At 46.6% G+C, this 16708-nt stretch overlaps 1 protein-coding gene across 1 annotated transcript in view; it reads left to right on the top strand.

Annotated features, from left to right (window-relative positions):
• TMEM132E (transmembrane protein 132E) overlaps positions 1-3133 on the top strand; it is a 116367-nt gene extending 113234 nt beyond the window's left edge. The window contains exon 9 of the mRNA XM_072644945.1: positions 599-3133. Coding sequence (XP_072501046.1) covers positions 599-1654 — 1056 coding nt within the window. The 3' untranslated portion in view covers positions 1655-3133. The remainder of the gene's footprint in view (positions 1-598) is intronic.
• Positions 3134-16708: the final 13575 nt, after the last annotated feature.

Here is a 16708-nt window from a genome sequence, read left to right as displayed (position 1 = left end):
GTTCTTAGGGTGCATGGACAGGTCAGATACTGTGCATGAGGCGGGGGTTGTCTGAGCATAACAAGGCATACAGCAGGGTTAAAGGTCAGGCAGATTTCTACAGATGGTGCTACTTGTTTTGTCAAGTCATTTAAGTCATGTCCAATTCTTTGTGATCCCATTTATGGTTTTCTTGGCAAAGATATTGAAGTGGTTTGCCATTTCCTTCTCCAGCCCATTTGACAGATGAGGAAACTGAGGCAGACAGAGTTAAGTGACTTGCTCAGGGTCACATAGCTAGGAAGTGTCTGAGGCCAGATTGGAACTCAGGTTGGTGAGTCTTCCTAATTCCAAGGCCAGTGTTCTTTCCATTGTGCCACCTGGCTGCTATATGTAGATTCCATAATAAATAGCTGGGAGAGTTTAGGTTTAGAGAGTTGGAGTCTCTGATTTCCAGTCCATCCTTATCAGAGCATTCCTGTTCTCTGTCCTCCATCCCTCTCTGCCCAGTGTTGTCCATCCCCCACTTGCCATCTCCACCTCCCCCAGAAAGGTGATCATCTTGATGACCCTTCCCCCATTTCTCTGCTTTCCCCTTACCCTGGTTGGCCTCTTCCAGGAAGCTCTCCTGAGTCTCTGGCTGTTCTACAGTGATGGCACCACAGCTCCACTGTCCCTATACAGCCCAAGAGACTACGCACTATTGGTCAGCAGCCGGGATGAGAGGGTGGCCACCGTGACCCAGGACCGGGCTTTCCCCCTTGTGGTGGCTGAGGCTGAGGGCGAAGGCCCGCTGCTCCAGGCTGATCTCACCATCGCTGAGAGCTGCCAGAAATCCAAAAGGAAGAGCATCCTGGCCACAGCGGCTGTGGGACTGCGAGTACGCTTTGGTAATGAGGAAGAGGACCCCACTTATGACTACCCAGGCCCGAGCCAGCCTGGCCCAGGTGGGGGCGGTGGAGATAGTGAGGATGAGGCCATGGGACCTGGCCATCCGGCCACTGCTTCCCCTCGGGGGCCACCTACACCAGGCACTGCTGGTCCAGCCCAGACTCCCACAGAGGACTTCCCACCCATCCCCACTGGCTTCACCCAGATGCCCCGGGGGCTGACAGACCTGGAGATCGGAATGTATGCCTTACTAGGTGTCTTCTGCCTGGCCATCCTCGTCTTTCTCATCAATTGTATTGTATTTGTACTCCGGTATCGGCACAAGCGGATCCCTCCTGAAGGCCAGACCAGTATGGACCACTCCCATCACTGGGTCTTTCTGGGTAATGGGCAGCCTCTGAGGGCCCAGGGTGAGCTCTCACCACCTGCAGGCAACCCTCTAGAGGCTGTGCCCGCCTGCTGCCATGGGGACCACCACAGCAGTGGCAGCTCCCAGACCAGCGTCCAGAGTCAAGTCCATGGGAGAGGGGATGGCAGCTCAGGGGGCTCAGCCCGGGACCAGGCTGAGGACCCAGCTAGCTCTCCCACATCCAAGCGCAAGCGGGTCAAGTTCACCACTTTCACCACAATGCCCTCTGAGGAGCTAGCCTATGACTCAGTGCCCGCTGGGGAGGAGGAGGAGGAGGAGGACTTGAGGTGGGGCTGCCCAGATGTGGCAGGGGGCACGTTGGCTGCACCCCAGGACCTGCATAACTACATACGCAGAATCAAAGAGATTGCTTAGATGCCCCCCCACAACGACCCAAGCCTCCACCCTGGCCCCTCTCAGCTGCTTTTCCAGGAAGAGTCTGCCTCAACCTCCCGGGCTTATTCTGGGCCTTGTTGGATTGGGTTTTATAAATCCTAACCTCCCCACCTCCTTACATTGGGCTAGGCCTGGGCAGAGCTGGATCTGAGGCCTTGTGCCCCCCACCTCCTTTTGCAGCTGGTTCTCCCTCTGGGGGCACTAGCCCAGGAGGAAGGGATTGAAGGAGGGGTCCTATCTTCCCTCTCTCAGTCTCTCTCCACTGCCTTCTAAAATCTGTCGCCTCTTTTTTTTCCCTCAGAGAGTGAGAAGAGGCAGTGTGTAGACAAGAGAGACCAAGAAAAGTTGGGGGAAGGAGAGAAAAGCATGGGCTTTGCCCTGTGTGCCCCTCCCATGCTTTCTCTACCCCCAGGGTTCTCCCTTCCTCGGGAGTCTGCTTCCCTCTCCTCCCATGTCCCCCATTTCTCTTCCTTCCCTCCCCCCAAGCTGCACAATGACTTTTCTCAAACCTACATTCAGGGATTTCTGTCCTGAGGATGAGGATGAGGGGACTCCCCCCAGCCCTCCTGAGGGATGGAGCTGCAAAGCTGAAGAATTGGGGCTGGCTTGGGAAGTCATACCCCCTGACACTCTGGGAGGCTCTGTCCCTCTTCAGTTGCCAGGACTCTCCCCAGGTTACTTGTGAGAGTCCCTGTGGGAGCCTGGGTCACAAGGTCAGCTCAAGGGGGTCAAAGTTGGAACCAGACTTTGCTACCCTCACTTTGCCCATACCCTCAAATCTTCCCCGAGGGATTATTGAGAGCTTCCTTCCTATGGAGGCCCTGGGCAGGGAACTGGGATGTTGGAGGTGTCTATTCTGTCCACAACCATTCCCTTCCACCCCAACAATCTATTACCCAGAGAGGGGGCACTGGCCATGGGACTATCCCAGAAAGGGTTAAGGGGTGGGGCAGAGAAGAAAGGGAAGGGGGAGCTCCATCTGCCCATGCTCTCATGGCTTCCCCGTAATGTCTCACTCCTGCTCCTAACCCAAGGGCACTGCCCTCTAATTCTCAGTTAGGTGGGAATTCTTCTAACCCTGTGATTTCCTCAGCTAGGTTTTCACCACGCCTTAGCCACTTGTCATGGGTTTGCCAGCTGTTTATTCCCTTCCTGGGTGGGTCAGGGTGGGGTGGCAGGGTGAGGGAGGTACTAGGAAAGGTTGCCTTTCCCCCTCTCTGCCAACACAGACCCTCCTGGTGTGGGTCTGAGGGAACCAGGAGACATATTGTCTTCGAGAGTGGGAGCTGAGGGCACCAGCAGCACCACCACCACCCTGGGACAGCTGGATTGGACGATGTGACTTCTCAGATGTGATTCTCCATTTGGGTTTTTACCCACCACTGTGTCTGATTTTTCTTAAATAAATAAACAGAAGAGACCAGGATAGGGCGGGAGCCGAGGGACCCGGAGAACAGATGTGCTTTCACCTGGTTCTGTTTTGTTCTATTTACACATACACACTTGTGATCATGTACACCCTCCCTCCGTCCTCACAGATACACAACTGTTTGATGTTGAATGATAGGAAAAAGACGCACGTGAGTGTGTAAGTTTGCACACACTACTTACTAATGCTTCTTCCATTGTGGAACTGGCCACAGAAAAGGGAGAAGCAGAATATGGGGTCATAGAAACAGAGATGGTCAGGACCTCAGAGATCCCCTAGCTCAACCACCTTGTTTGATAGATGAGAAAACCAAGGCTTCAGCAAGTTAAGTGACTTGCCCAAGATCACACAGTTAAATATCGATGGGAAGATTTTAACATAACCATTCTGTCTGGACACATTGCCAATAATGTCTATTATGGTGGCCAGAAAAAGCCATACGATGACACTCTCAAGGTCTTTAGGAACTTTGGAAATGATTGTGTGACATGGGAGACACTGGTACAGGACCACTCAGCATAGTATGCCCTCATCAGAGAAGGTGTTGTGCTCTATGAGCAAGGCAGAATTGCAGTAGCTCAAAGAAAACACAATATGTGCAAATTTAGAGAAAATACCCCAGATGTTCACATGGACTATTTGTTCCCAACCTGTGGTAAAGCATTCCAAGCTTGCACTGGTCTGATTAGCCACAACGAGGTCATTTTGGTCCTCTTTGAGAACAAAGGACAACAACCATTTCCTATCAATTTGATTAAAACTTAAGGAAGTTGCTCTCACTATCTTTCCCCTAGGCTTCCCTGACCCAATTCCTCTAGTCCTGCATTCGACAAGTTTTTCGTTTAAATTATTTAGAGAGGTGGGACATGAAGCAGACTTCCCTGCAGTAAGTCTTAAAACTAAAATTTTTATCTTTTTGGTGTGATGAAACCATTGGGTAGTCTATGGACCCCATCTAAGAAGAAGATTTTAATTATAAAATAAAATGCAAAGGAAATATTGAAATACAGTTATGAAGTTAAAAAAAAAGTTTAAGGACCCCAGATTGAGAACCCATGCTAAAGACGGATGGTATAAGTCTTATAAATTCATTCTATGGCCAACGTCCTTTGAAACCTGGCATCTACTATGATTTTTCTGCACAATCAGAATAGTTGGCATGCTCTTTATAAGACAATCTTCTACCTTACAAGGGAAGAAATGAAGAGAGTTGCATGGGAGCCCCCAAAGCATCCAGGTCACATTTTTGTTGCCCTCCACCAAACCCACTGGCTAAGAAATAATTCCATTCCATCCTCTGATGACTTATCTCTTTTTTTCTCCCCAAGAAGCTGTCTGACAATCCTGAGCACACCAGAATTGTTGCCAATGAAAATCTTTCCTCTTTATGAAAACAAACGAAAAAAAGAGTGACTTCAGGACTACAATGAAATGACTTTTAATAGAGGCCCTATGCTGTAGGGCAGTGGTCTCTGGAATGGCAACCAGAAGGCCTAGCTAGGTTCAGTTTCCAGGTCGGTCACTTACTATGCCATGGGCAGCTCATTCCCCTTTTGGAACCTTGATTTCTGCTATTAAATGAAACAGAGTAGGAAAGAGGTGGGCCAGAGGGTCTCTAAGTTTCATTACAATTTTGTGATTCCATACCAGCTAGGAATGAGTGAATTTACACAAATAAAAAGAGTTCAGTTTGATCCCCAATTAAAGCAGGGAGACATGTCCTAGCACCTTCCCTGTCCTGGGCTCTGAGCCCCCATCAGGAGGAGTCTATGGTACAGTCATCAAGAAAAAGAATGAATCACAGTAACATCTGCAGCAACCCAAAGGCCCTCAAAGGAGGTATAACATTGCATAGGTATTAAAGCTTTGTTGTCAGCTTCATCACATATACAGGAGATGTTCATCCCAGTTTCCATTTGTGACTAGTTATGCCAGGAAAATATGTCTTGTTCTTGTTGACACAGCTACCTACTCTGCCAGTTTAACTCTACCAACTGTCTTCATCTTCACTTACTCTTACTCCCCAGTGCTGCTTGCATCAAGGGCAATTCTTTTATACCAAAAGCTTAGTGTCCAGGGACAATGCAAACCAGGTAGCCAACTCAGAATCAAGCGGAAGCTCCATTGAGGCTTTTGAGTGGGATCACTCTGAAAGGTGACATTTTCATCTTCAATGTAGATTAAATTTCAGGAAAGGGTTGATCTCAGTGTAAATTTCGGTCTTCACATGTTAGTTTCATTATTTCATTGGAAGTTAGAATAGAAGACATCCATACTTCCACAATCCCTGCTATTCCTGTGTAGGCATTCCCTCTACCAATGCATATTGCAATCCATTCATGCCTTCTCATCTTGTCATGTCAAGATCCTTTCACCCATCCATAAGAGATCTATGTAAGATGGCAGACACTCCTGTGTGCCAACATAAATGCAAAAACATTCCAAAGCCACCATAAATTCATGGACCAAAGGTGAGGGCAAAGGGGCCAACAAGTGGATAGTCCAAGTGTTGGGTTGTTGCTTGCCACAAAATAGTAAAGAATGAAAAATAATGGTGAGTAGATGTATGAAAGATTTCTAGAAAGGAATGAAGAGGAGCTGTGCAGGGTGAGAGAGTGTAGAGGAACTGTGCAGGGTGAGAGAGTGTAAATGGGCTGCAATTTGCACAAGTGGAGAGGGGACCTATGGTAAGCAGCAGAGATGACAAATCCATTATGTGTATGGAGCATGCTCCCAGGCACTTGGGGAACATGTTTCTTTAACCCTTCAACAATCTGCAACTCTCATTGTGGGCACTTGCTGCACTCTGTCATTATAAAATCATAGCTCCTCTCCAACTCAGGAGATGTGCCCATGTCACCCTCTCTGAAACGAACCAACCGTATGTCTCTGGGCAAGTTGCTTCACTTCTCTGAGTCTTAGAATCCTCCCTTATAAAATGAGGGAGTTGACCTAGATATTGGAGTCAACTCCACTCTATCCATTGTGGGCATGTAAGGTCCCTTCAGCTCTCAATCCATAGACTGAGATCATAATCTTATGATCCTTCAACAACTCGGGATTTGGTCTTCAAGAATTCTTATAGCTCAAAAAAGTATAACCCTGTGGCAAATCTAATGATTATGGGTCTGTAGCTAATGGAAAAGGGCTAAAAGGTCATCTGACCCAATGGTGTCAAACTCAAAGAGACAGAGGAGTCACTAAATCACACATAAAAATACCCACAGGCTACCATTGACTTAGAAAACTACATATTATCATCTATTTTCTATTGTATTTTGATTGATTTTGTTAAATAATTTAATCTGGCTCTGGCACTACCACCTGTGATCTAGTTCATTCTCTCCATTCCCCTCCCCACCATCTTACAGGATCTGAGTCTCATTTCCTGTTGATGCCACCAAACCCTCCAGCCAGGAAAGAATTTATCTTCCCTTTTCAGTTGCCTAGATAAAAGTTGAGACCTTAGAATGGATAAATGAATGAAGTATTTATTAACTGCTTACTATGTGTAAAGTCCTGGGCTAAAAGCTGAAGGTGCAAATAAAAAAGGAACACAGCCCCTGCCCTCAAGAAGTTCACATTCTAATAGAGATGATTAGAGCTCATCTACTCTGTTTTACAGATGAGAAAGAGGCCCAGAGAAGTTCTGACTTCCTCAAGGACACACAGCTAATTAGTGTCAGAGATGGGCTCATTGTGATATTTTACAGATGAGGAAAGTAGAGCTTGGAGAGAACAAAAGATTTGTCCAAATAAATACCAGAATTAGCATGTGGACCCAGATCATCTGACTTTAAACCAGCACCCTTTCCTCTTTATCATTTGGCTTTTTATTTACGCTTTTATTTTTCTTGTGCACTTAGGTACTGTGCATCCCTTCACTCCTTTGTCTAGTCCTCAGTGATCTTTAAAGCAGAACAGGATAGCCAGTCTTAGCAAGGTTAGTTTTCACAGAACAGACACACAACGTGTTCCAAGCTTTTCTATCTTGGCAGCATCTGGTGGACTTGTCTCATTGGCCTAGTCCTTTCACACTCATGTTGGGAAAGAAAAGGTGATCTTTTGCCCTTAACGGGCTTACAGTCTAGCTGAAGAGGTGGCAGATGCACAAATGACCAACAGAAGGGTGAGGAGAAAAGGCATTTATTAAGCACCTACTGCATACCAGGCATTGTGCTAAACACTTTACAAATATTGTCTCATTTGATCTTCACAACTACTCTGGGAAATAGGTGCTATTATTATCCCGTTTAACAGTTAAGGAAACTGAGGAAGACAGAGGTCGAGTAACTTGCCAGGCAAATGTCTGAGGTTGGATTTGAATTCAAGTCCCATTCACTCTATCCACTGCACACAAGAAAGAGTGTTAGGAGGATTCAGAGAAGGGAGAAGCTATATTTAGCTAAAGAAATTGGGGAAAGCTGAATGGAGGAGAGATACCTATGAAACAGGCCAGTCTTTCGACATGCAGGGATGGTGGGGAGGGTAGAAGTACACAGAGACACTCAATGGGAAATGAGGGGAGAATCTGAGTGAACAGTCTGGCTGGAGTGTCTACAATCATTCCCCTTTAAAGTTTCATAAAGTACCTACTCATAGCAGCCTTGTGAGGCAAGTCATACAGGCCTTACTGTCTCCATTTTACAGATGAACAAGTTGAGGCTCAGAAAGGGGATGGCACTTTCCGGTGCATACACACAGAGGATTCCAACCCAAGTTCCCTTACCCCAGCACAGTGCGCTGCCTGTAGGTAGGATATGAAATAATGCTTTAGAAGGTGAGATGACATCTATGCTAGGTTGTGGGGAGTCTCAGATGCCAGGCTGAGAAATTTGAACTTCATTCCCCAAACAGCTTCAAGTTAACTATCTCATCCATCTTCCCAGTGTCAGGTGTACTCAAGCAAAGCCCAGGATGATTTCTGGAAGAGCTTCCCAATCAGAAGAATGAGACTTTGGTATAAGGGTTGTCTTCCTCAAAGAGAATAGAGAAAGTCATTCATTTGGTTCATTCAGCAAACATCCTTTAAGGCCCTAATATATGTCAGGTAGTGGGGAGATGAAAATTAAGACAGCCCCTGCCTTCAAGGCTTTAGATTCTCCTGGGGAGAAATCATTAATACAAATAAGTCAAACAAAATGTATAGAGAGGAATTTCTGTAAGGAAGGCACTAGCAGCCAGAGGGATCAGGACAGTCTTCATGTAAGAGGTGACCTGAAGGGAGCTGGAAAGAAGGGAGGACATTCCAGGCATAGGGGACAGAGAGCTTATGCAAAGCATAGCGAGGGGAGATGGAATGTTGAGCAACAGAGGGACTGTTTAACTGTAACAAATTATGCAAGAAAAAAATATGCAGGAAGACTGGAAAGGTAGGTTGGAGTTAGAATGTAAAGGGCTTTAAATGCCAAACAAGATGTAGCTGTAAGGGGACTTGGGCTGTAGGGATAGGACTGCATGGAAGCAGGGGGAGGGACTAAATGATCGTCCCTGCTCTTGCAAAACAATAGGCTGGGGTCCGTGGGACAGGGAGGATACTCATGGTCAAGTCTCATGGGCAGAGCCCTAAAGTCCCTGAATCCCAGCTCTGGGCAGCTTCATCCATTCACCTTTCTCCCCTTTCCAAATGAAGCAGCAGAAACGGTTCCTGGAAACCAGCAGGGTCTGACCCCTGTGTAGCTGGAGAGGGAGTGTGAGTGTGGGGAATGAAGAGGGACATTAAGTTAACAGCCCCTTTGGAACGGCCCGACACTGAACTCCTCTTTAAAAATTTGTCTTCAACCTGAAAATGAATCAAGGGACCTTGTAAAGAACCGTTATTGACAGAGAGCTGCTCTGGGAACACTTGGGAAACTAGGCCCATGAATCAGACCGGCTGCTGAAATGAGATTTCCTGGAAAGCCAGGGACTGGCTAATGAAGATCTGTGAGCCAGGGAGGAGGAAGGGAGGGGAGAAGGACCCCATTCCCAACCTCATCAGCCCTGAGTCCAGGCATCCAAGGAGCCTCCTTCAAATCTCACCTCTTCCTGGAAGGCTTAGTCTAGTCATCCTTTACCAACTCTGCCTTACTAGTCTGTATACCCTCATTATCTGCCCATATAGCTGAAGGAGGGGAAGATCATAGATTTAGAGTGACAGAAGTCTAGGAGTCTGAGGCACACCCAGCCCTGTACCCATCTCATGCTACAGATGAGGTAACTGAGACCCAAAGAGTCTATCTTTCCCAAGGTCATATCGTCAATATCTGGCATTTGAACTCAGGTCTTTTGACTAAATCCAGTGCTCTTAGGAACCGTGGCTTTTTAGGAGCCATGTCTACTAATCAGGCATCCCAGGATGAGGAGACAGGTTGTGGATTGTGTCCAGTTCTGTGTACTATTTATTTGACAAGCTGTTGTTTAAAGAAGGTGATCAATAGGGAAGGGCCTTGAGCCCTGCCATACCAATGCGCCCATACCATACAAATGCTCCACATGCCAACCAGGGCTGTTTAACTGGAAGAAGACTCAGGAATGATACAATAACTGTCTTCAAGCATTTCAATGGCTCTTTTGTGTATAGGGGGTTAGATTTGTTCCACTTTTCTCTAGAGGGGAAAATTAAGAAAAATTGGTGGAAGGTGGAAATATTTAAGGCTTCTGCCAAGTATAGCAGAAGATTGTAGAATGCAGCCTTTCCTGGAGAGCTGGGAACAGAACACGTATCTCACAGGAAGGGTCCTGAATGCGACCCTAGCTCTATGGGAAGGGCTCCAGTCCAACCCCCTACCCCCCCACACACACACATACATATACATATTGGGGGAAAGTTACTAACAAAACTACTCCCAAATTGGAATGAGCTGCCTTGGGAGGTCTTAGATACCCTCATTTGTCATCTCCCAGACAAGGCAAGTCAACTTCTTGGGTATGCAATAGAAGGAATCTTTGGTTAGGCATGGAGTGAACTATTGATGGTCACTGAGGCCCTTTCAAACTCTGTGGAATCTGTGAATCTAAGAATCTGTGGAGGAAATAATCAAGATTTGCTGAGGCAGGGTAGAGAGATGGATCTGGCTGGGTCTGAGGTATCCTGTTAGGAAGTAAAGTGAGATAAAACTGGAAAAGTATTGGGAAAGAAGATCTTCAAGGGAAAAGCTGAGGGAACAATATTTGAAAGATGAGACAGTGAGGGTGATTTAATGACGAAAGCAGAGAATGTATTTGTTTGGATGAGGAATGGGTGGTCCAAGGAACTTTCCCCAGCCTAGGAATCCTCAGTATCCATTCTAGAAACTCACGAAATCCCAGAGCTAGTGTGGACCTTGGAGATATCTATCATAGTCCAATCTCTTATTGAGGATAGGACTATCCTCAGTAATGTTCCTAGCATGTCATCAGACACTGCTCGAATACCTCCAGAAACTCACAGCCATACAAGGCAGGTCCATTCTATTCTTGAACAATTCTAACAGTTTTTTCTATTGGTCAAAGTCTGCCTCCCACTACCTTGCCTTCTGGGACCATGCTGAATAAATCTGAACCTTCTTCCATATAACAGCCCTTCAGCTATTTAAAAAGCAATTGGGTGCCCACCTACAGACTCCCCAGACAACCATTCCTTCTTGTCTAGGCTAAACATCCAGATTCTTCACATTTGAATTCCTTGACCATCGTAGTGATGCTTGTGCTTGTCATCATCCCTCTTAAAATGTGGCACCCAGAACTGAATGCCAAACTCCAGATGAGATAAGAGTAGAGAATCCCGCAGAGATCAGTCTAATTTATTTTTAGAAAGTCACCTTTCCCCTCTTTCTTTCCAAGAATCATGCATAGTTTCTTCTCTTCTTCTTCTTCTGGAGGGTATCACCACTACCATTATCCCCCATCTGGAGATGGGAGACTGGCTCTGCCTCTTTCAGAGATGATGGACTCCTCAAAAAGGAACATCAGCTAGCATTTCAAGTTCCTAAGGCTGCCTCCTTCACCATGTTCTCCTTTCCCTGCTCTCCTACAGTGGAAGGGGGAAGAAGGGATGGGACAGGGTTGTAAGAATTGTGCTGAGGTGGGTAATACCCAGGCTAGTAGGAAACATTCCCTCTACCCCAGAAGTAAGACTGGCAGCCAGGTCAGGACCAAATTGCCAGACAGTGGAATCCCTCCAGAGAGGACACAGCTTGTGTGGGCAGGCTGTAGACAGAAAAGGGATGCTATCCAGCCAAGAGGGCTGGGAGCCCACCTGTTTGGCATCTGGTGCTTCATCCTCAGCAGGGGAGGGAGCTCTGGAAGTCAGCAAGCCTAGACAGAAATTTTCCAGGTGGGGAAGGAGAGAGAGAGGAAGTAGAGGGGAAATGGAGTTGGTACCAAGTTGATTTGTACAAAAATTGTCTGATCTAAGGTAAATATGCTTAATCCTGGTGATACAGTGGTGAATACAATGTCTTCCAGTGGTTGGATAGGAGCAATTTCCTCTCAAAAGATAGATTCTTCCATAGATGGCTTCTTTCCCTGCTACCAGAAGTTGCACTCCTTGGAGTTGTCTCAGATAACTGCTTAGAAAGAAAACAAGGAAGTAAGAGTGAGAGAGAAGAGAAGGAAGGAAGGAAAGAAGGGAAAAGCAAGGAAGGAAGGAAGGAAGGGAGGGAGGGAGGTAGAAGGGGAGGGTAGAGAGCATTTATTAGCCTTTACTATGTACCAGGAATCATGCAAATACAACAAATAACACAGTCCCAAGATAGTCCCTTCTTAATATTCACTGTGCCAAAGCTTGGAGTTCATTCAGTGTTTCAGGAGAGGGGTAAAAATGCACTGGACCTGGACACTGGACATGGAGTCAGGAATCTGTTGTTCAGTGGTTTTCAGTCGTGTCTGACTCTTCATGATCTCACTTGGGATTTTCTTGGCAAAGATACTGGAGCAGTTTGTCATCTCCTCCTACATCTGGAAAAACTGAGGCAAACAGGGTTAAGGTAACTTGCACAGGGGCACCCAGTTAGTAAGTATCTGAGGCTCGATTTAAACTCAGAAAGAGGAGTCTTCCTGACTTCAGGCCTGGTGCTCAATCTCCTGCACCACCTTACTACCCAAGGAAGATCTGAATTTAAACACAGCTTCAGAGACACTAGCTGTGTGACCTGGGTAAGTCACTTAACCTCTGTTTGCCTCAGTTTCCTCATCTGTAAAACAAAGCATGGATCAATTCTCTATTGCCTGTGCTAATTTCAGCCTAATAATTAACACCAAGAAAACACAGGTGTTCCATCAGCCACCACCACACCATCCATACATGGAACCTTCAGTTACAACGAATGGAGAAGTTTTGAATTCTGTGGATAAATTCACTTACCTTGATAGTGTACTTTCCAGGGATGTACACGTTGACAATGAGGTTGACACATGCATTACCAGAGTTAGCTCAGTGTTTGGGAGGATCCTAAGAAAAGTTTGGGAGAGAAGAGGTATTAAACTGACTACCAAACTGAAGATCTACAGAGCCGTTGTGCTGACCTCATTGTTGTATGTCTATGAAACATGGACAGTCTACCATGCCAGGAAACCAAATCGCTTCCATTTGAATTGTCTTAGGAAGATTCTGAAGATCACCTGGCAGGATAAGGTACCAGACTCTGAGGTCCTTGCTTGAACTAAACTGCCAAGCATTCAAACTATGCTTCAGAGAGCGCAACTCTGATGGGCTGGCAACTTTGTTTGAATGTAAAATGTATGCTTGCCAAAAAGACTATTTTATGGAGAACTTGAAAGGGGGAAGGTGATCACATGGTGGTCAGAAGAAGGGATACAAGGTTACTCTCAAGGTATCTCTCAAGGATTTTGGATTTGATTGTGGGACATGGGAAACACTGGTGCAGGACTGCTCAGCATGGCGTGCCCACATCAGAAAAGGTGCTGTGCTCTATGAGCAAAGCAGAATTGAGACAACAGAAAGGAAACGGAGGATGCACAAATTTGGAGTATCCACCCCAAATGTTCACATGGACAATCTGTGCCCAATATGTGGTAGAACATTCTGAGCTCCTATTGGTCTGATCAGCCACAGTCAGACACACTGAAACTTCACTTTATCATGGTGATGTCATTTTGGTCCTCTTAGAGAACCAAGGACAACAACCATTGTTCTATTATTATAAGCCAGTCCTTGGGGAGGGGAAGGGAAAACACATAAGGAATGGGGCGTGGTGGGTGGAGAGGCATCATGTGAGGAGAAGGAGACCAGATTTGGGTGAGATCAACCAGGACTGAGATCCTTTCTAAAGTTCTGATCTTGGGGAGGGAGTCACCAATCTGGAGACAAGAGCCTCAGGGAAGATCCTGTTTTCATTTTTAAAGAGTCACCCAATGACTACCATCCTCCAATTCCATCAGGCTTGCTTTGAAGACTGTCTCACAGCCCCTAAAGGAGTAACAAAAAAAAACCCTATAAACATCCATCTGCTTTGACTAATGGACTTCTTTCAATTTAGCTTAAGATCTCAGCATCTTCTTGTCCGTTACTTGTCTCCTTACATTCCTGTTCTTTCATCAATGCTGGGCGGAGGAAACCAGCTGACTCCCTCTCCCCTACTACACTTAACTTTGTGACATTTGATCCTCAAAATCTTATAAAGGAGAAGTCTTATCATTCCCATTTTACAGATGAAGAAAGGGAGACCCAGACGGTCTCGTGGTTAGTGTGTCAGAGACAAGATTCAAACCCACATTTGTCTAGACTCCAGCTCCAACAATCTTTCCAACATACCTTTTCGTACTAAATCTATGATACTGAAGCCTCCTGGTCCCCCTGCCTTTTCCAACCTCTCCGAGCTTGGGAATGTTTGTAGGTCGATAGAATGCCGGATTTGGAGTCACTAAGATCTGGATTTGAACTTTGCCTTGAGTGTTTAGCAGCTGTGTAACTAGGCTCTGTGAGACTTAGTTTCGTCATCTCTATAATGAAGGAGCTGGACTGCATTACCTCAAAGATCCTCTCAGCTCTGAACCTACAGTCCTAGGTCTCCCAAATTCTGTGTCCTGCCTGAATTCACGCCGTTCCCAGTTAGTGGTGGAGGAAAGGAAGAGAACAACGGAGGATCCTCTGATCTAAGTGAATGTACCTTTGGCCAATCACTGCCCACAGAGACATCTTCCCCTTCTCTTCTCCATCTCGAGGTCCTTGGTTATTGTTTTCCTTCCTTACTCAAGGAACTAAGGGTCAGATTGATGCACAGGAAGCCACAAGTCCGGGCTTCCTCTCCTCACCTTCCCATCCCCGGGCTCTGTGCCCATTCCGCTATTGTAGGCAGTGATTGGGGATGAGAATCTACACCTCAGGGCTAACAGGATTGTTTGGCTTGCCATGCTCAGGAGCTTTGGCTCTTTTATCTGTCACTTGTCTCTGCCTCAGCGGCTCGGTTGATGGCAGCTGCTGGCTGTGTGTCAGGGCACCAGGATGGAATAAAAGGAGAGTCAGCTGTTGGCCACCAGAGAATAGAAGAAATAGAGGGTCCTAGTGGACTTCAAGAAAGGTCAGATGCATCCATCCTTATACCATGCAGGAAGAAACACAGCTCCTGCCTTCAAGAAGCTCGTGTTTGTGTGTATATGTGTGTGTGCGTGCGCGTGTGTGTATGTGTGTGTGTGTGTGTGTGTGTGTGTGAAAGAGAGACAGAGACAGAGACAGAGACCAAGAGACGGGGGGGGGGGGGAGAGAAAGACATAGAGGCAGACAGAGAGAAAGAGAGAGACAGACAGACAAAGAGAAGGGATACAAGGATACTCTCAAAGTATCTCTCAAGGATTTTGGATTTGATTGTGGGACATGGGAAACACTGGCGCAGGACTGCTCAGCATGCTCTGGGAGCTCCCAGGAAGGAGAGGAGGGGGAAGAGAAGAAAGAGAATTCCAACTCCCTTCCCCCACTCTCTCTGTAGGTGGGATGGGAGGAAAGGGAAGAAAGGAATAAGGGAATGATTTTTGAGTGATTCTTTCTTGAGCAGTGAGCTCCAAGTTGTTCAGGCATGCCTGACTCTTCATGACCCCATGGACCAGACTGTGCCTGGAGTTTTCCTGGCAAACGTACTGGAGTGTTGGGTCATTTCCTTCTCCAGTAAGGCAAACAGAGGTTAAGTGACTTGCCCAGGGTCACACAACTAGTACGTGTCTGAGGTCACATTTGAACTCAGGTCTTCCTGGCTCCAGGCCCAGTGTTCTATCCATTGTCACCCTCAGGGAACTGCCAGTCAAGTACAGTTGGGTGGGGTTAAACTGAGAAGACTTCCTGAAGAAGATGGCTTTAAAGCCTATGTCTTTGTTGGAAGACAATCATGAATTCAAAGAAGAAGCTATTTGGAAGAGGTGGGATACATCCTGGATCACCACTATCTTGGTGGGTAAAAGCTTCCAGGTGGGCAAGAAGAGTTCACACAAGCCTATTATTAAGAGTTAATGTCCAGAGTTTGATTGAGGATTGGGTAGGAGGTACATAGGGAAATCACAGGAGGTGAGGTTGGTGGGATTGTACTACAGGTAGTGGATGCTATATAGAGACTTCTGGAGCCCCAGTGGACTGGAGTCATTTGAACATCCCTGGTAGGAAAGAGCAAACTGAATTGGGGTGGGAAATAGCAACCCAGACTCAATTTGCCAAGGGCAGTTTCAGGAGCTAAACCTGATTGGGGGAGGGGAATAATAGGGGAGTGGTAGAAATGGATCAGCTACATTCAGGAGGAATGGAAAGGACTAGAAATCGAATTGGAGAAGGGGAAGGATGGGGGCTGGAGCAGGGGCTCCATCCATCCTCCCTGTCAGGAGTGCAGTAGCAGAGGAAAAAACCTTGCCCCACTCCAACTCTACCTCCAAGATGGCAGATTCTTCTCCCTGTGCCAGTGACTCTTCATAGCCTGGGAGTGGAGAGAGGGGGCCTACCTCTGTTCCCTCTCCCTGGCTCTCCAACTGTGAAGGTGTAGCTACTCTGACAAAGCTGATCGTTTAAGCTGAAATCTCATCCACAAAATTGGTTCAGATTCTATCCCCTGGGTCTCCTTCCATCTATTCTTTCTCCCCATTCTGTCTGGACCCCCTCAAGTGGACGTTGGCTCTAGGTTGAGGGGATCTGGATTCAGATCTTGCCTCTGACACTTATTAGCTGTGTGACCCTGGGCACTCACTTAGCCCTGTTTAGATCCAGTTTTCATTCTAAGTCTATGAGAATCATCTCTTGTGAATGCCTCTTATGGGACAGTGAAACCCCAGGCCTAGAGAGAGCAATGTTTTTGCCTTTGAATACAAAGCAGGGCAGAGATGGAAAGTAGGATGGAGCTGGGGAGGTGGTAATTGGTATAAAAGTGTGAGGTTTCCGTTTATTTGGGTTTGGAATTTTGGGTTTGTTTGTTTTGGGGGGAAATAATCAGGGTTAAGTGACTTGCCCAGGGTCACAAAGCTAATGAGTGTCAGAGCCCCCTACCTGCCCTGATTCTATTTGTAAATAGAAGAGGGAGCAAATGAGAAAAAGAGAGGAGTGTATCCATGTGTTTCTGTAAGCAGCAGGGTCAGAGAGGGAAACCTGTAAGAACATAGTCCATGGTAGGGGGAGGATAGCAATGCAACATGAAGCGTGGTTTAAGGCGAAA

The sequence above is a fragment of the Notamacropus eugenii genome, chromosome 2 (assembly GCF_028372415.1).
Source record: "Notamacropus eugenii isolate mMacEug1 chromosome 2, mMacEug1.pri_v2, whole genome shotgun sequence".
In the NCBI taxonomy this organism is placed as follows: Eukaryota; Metazoa; Chordata; class Mammalia; order Diprotodontia; family Macropodidae; genus Notamacropus; species Notamacropus eugenii.
This window is presented reverse-complemented; position numbering and strand designations above follow the sequence as displayed.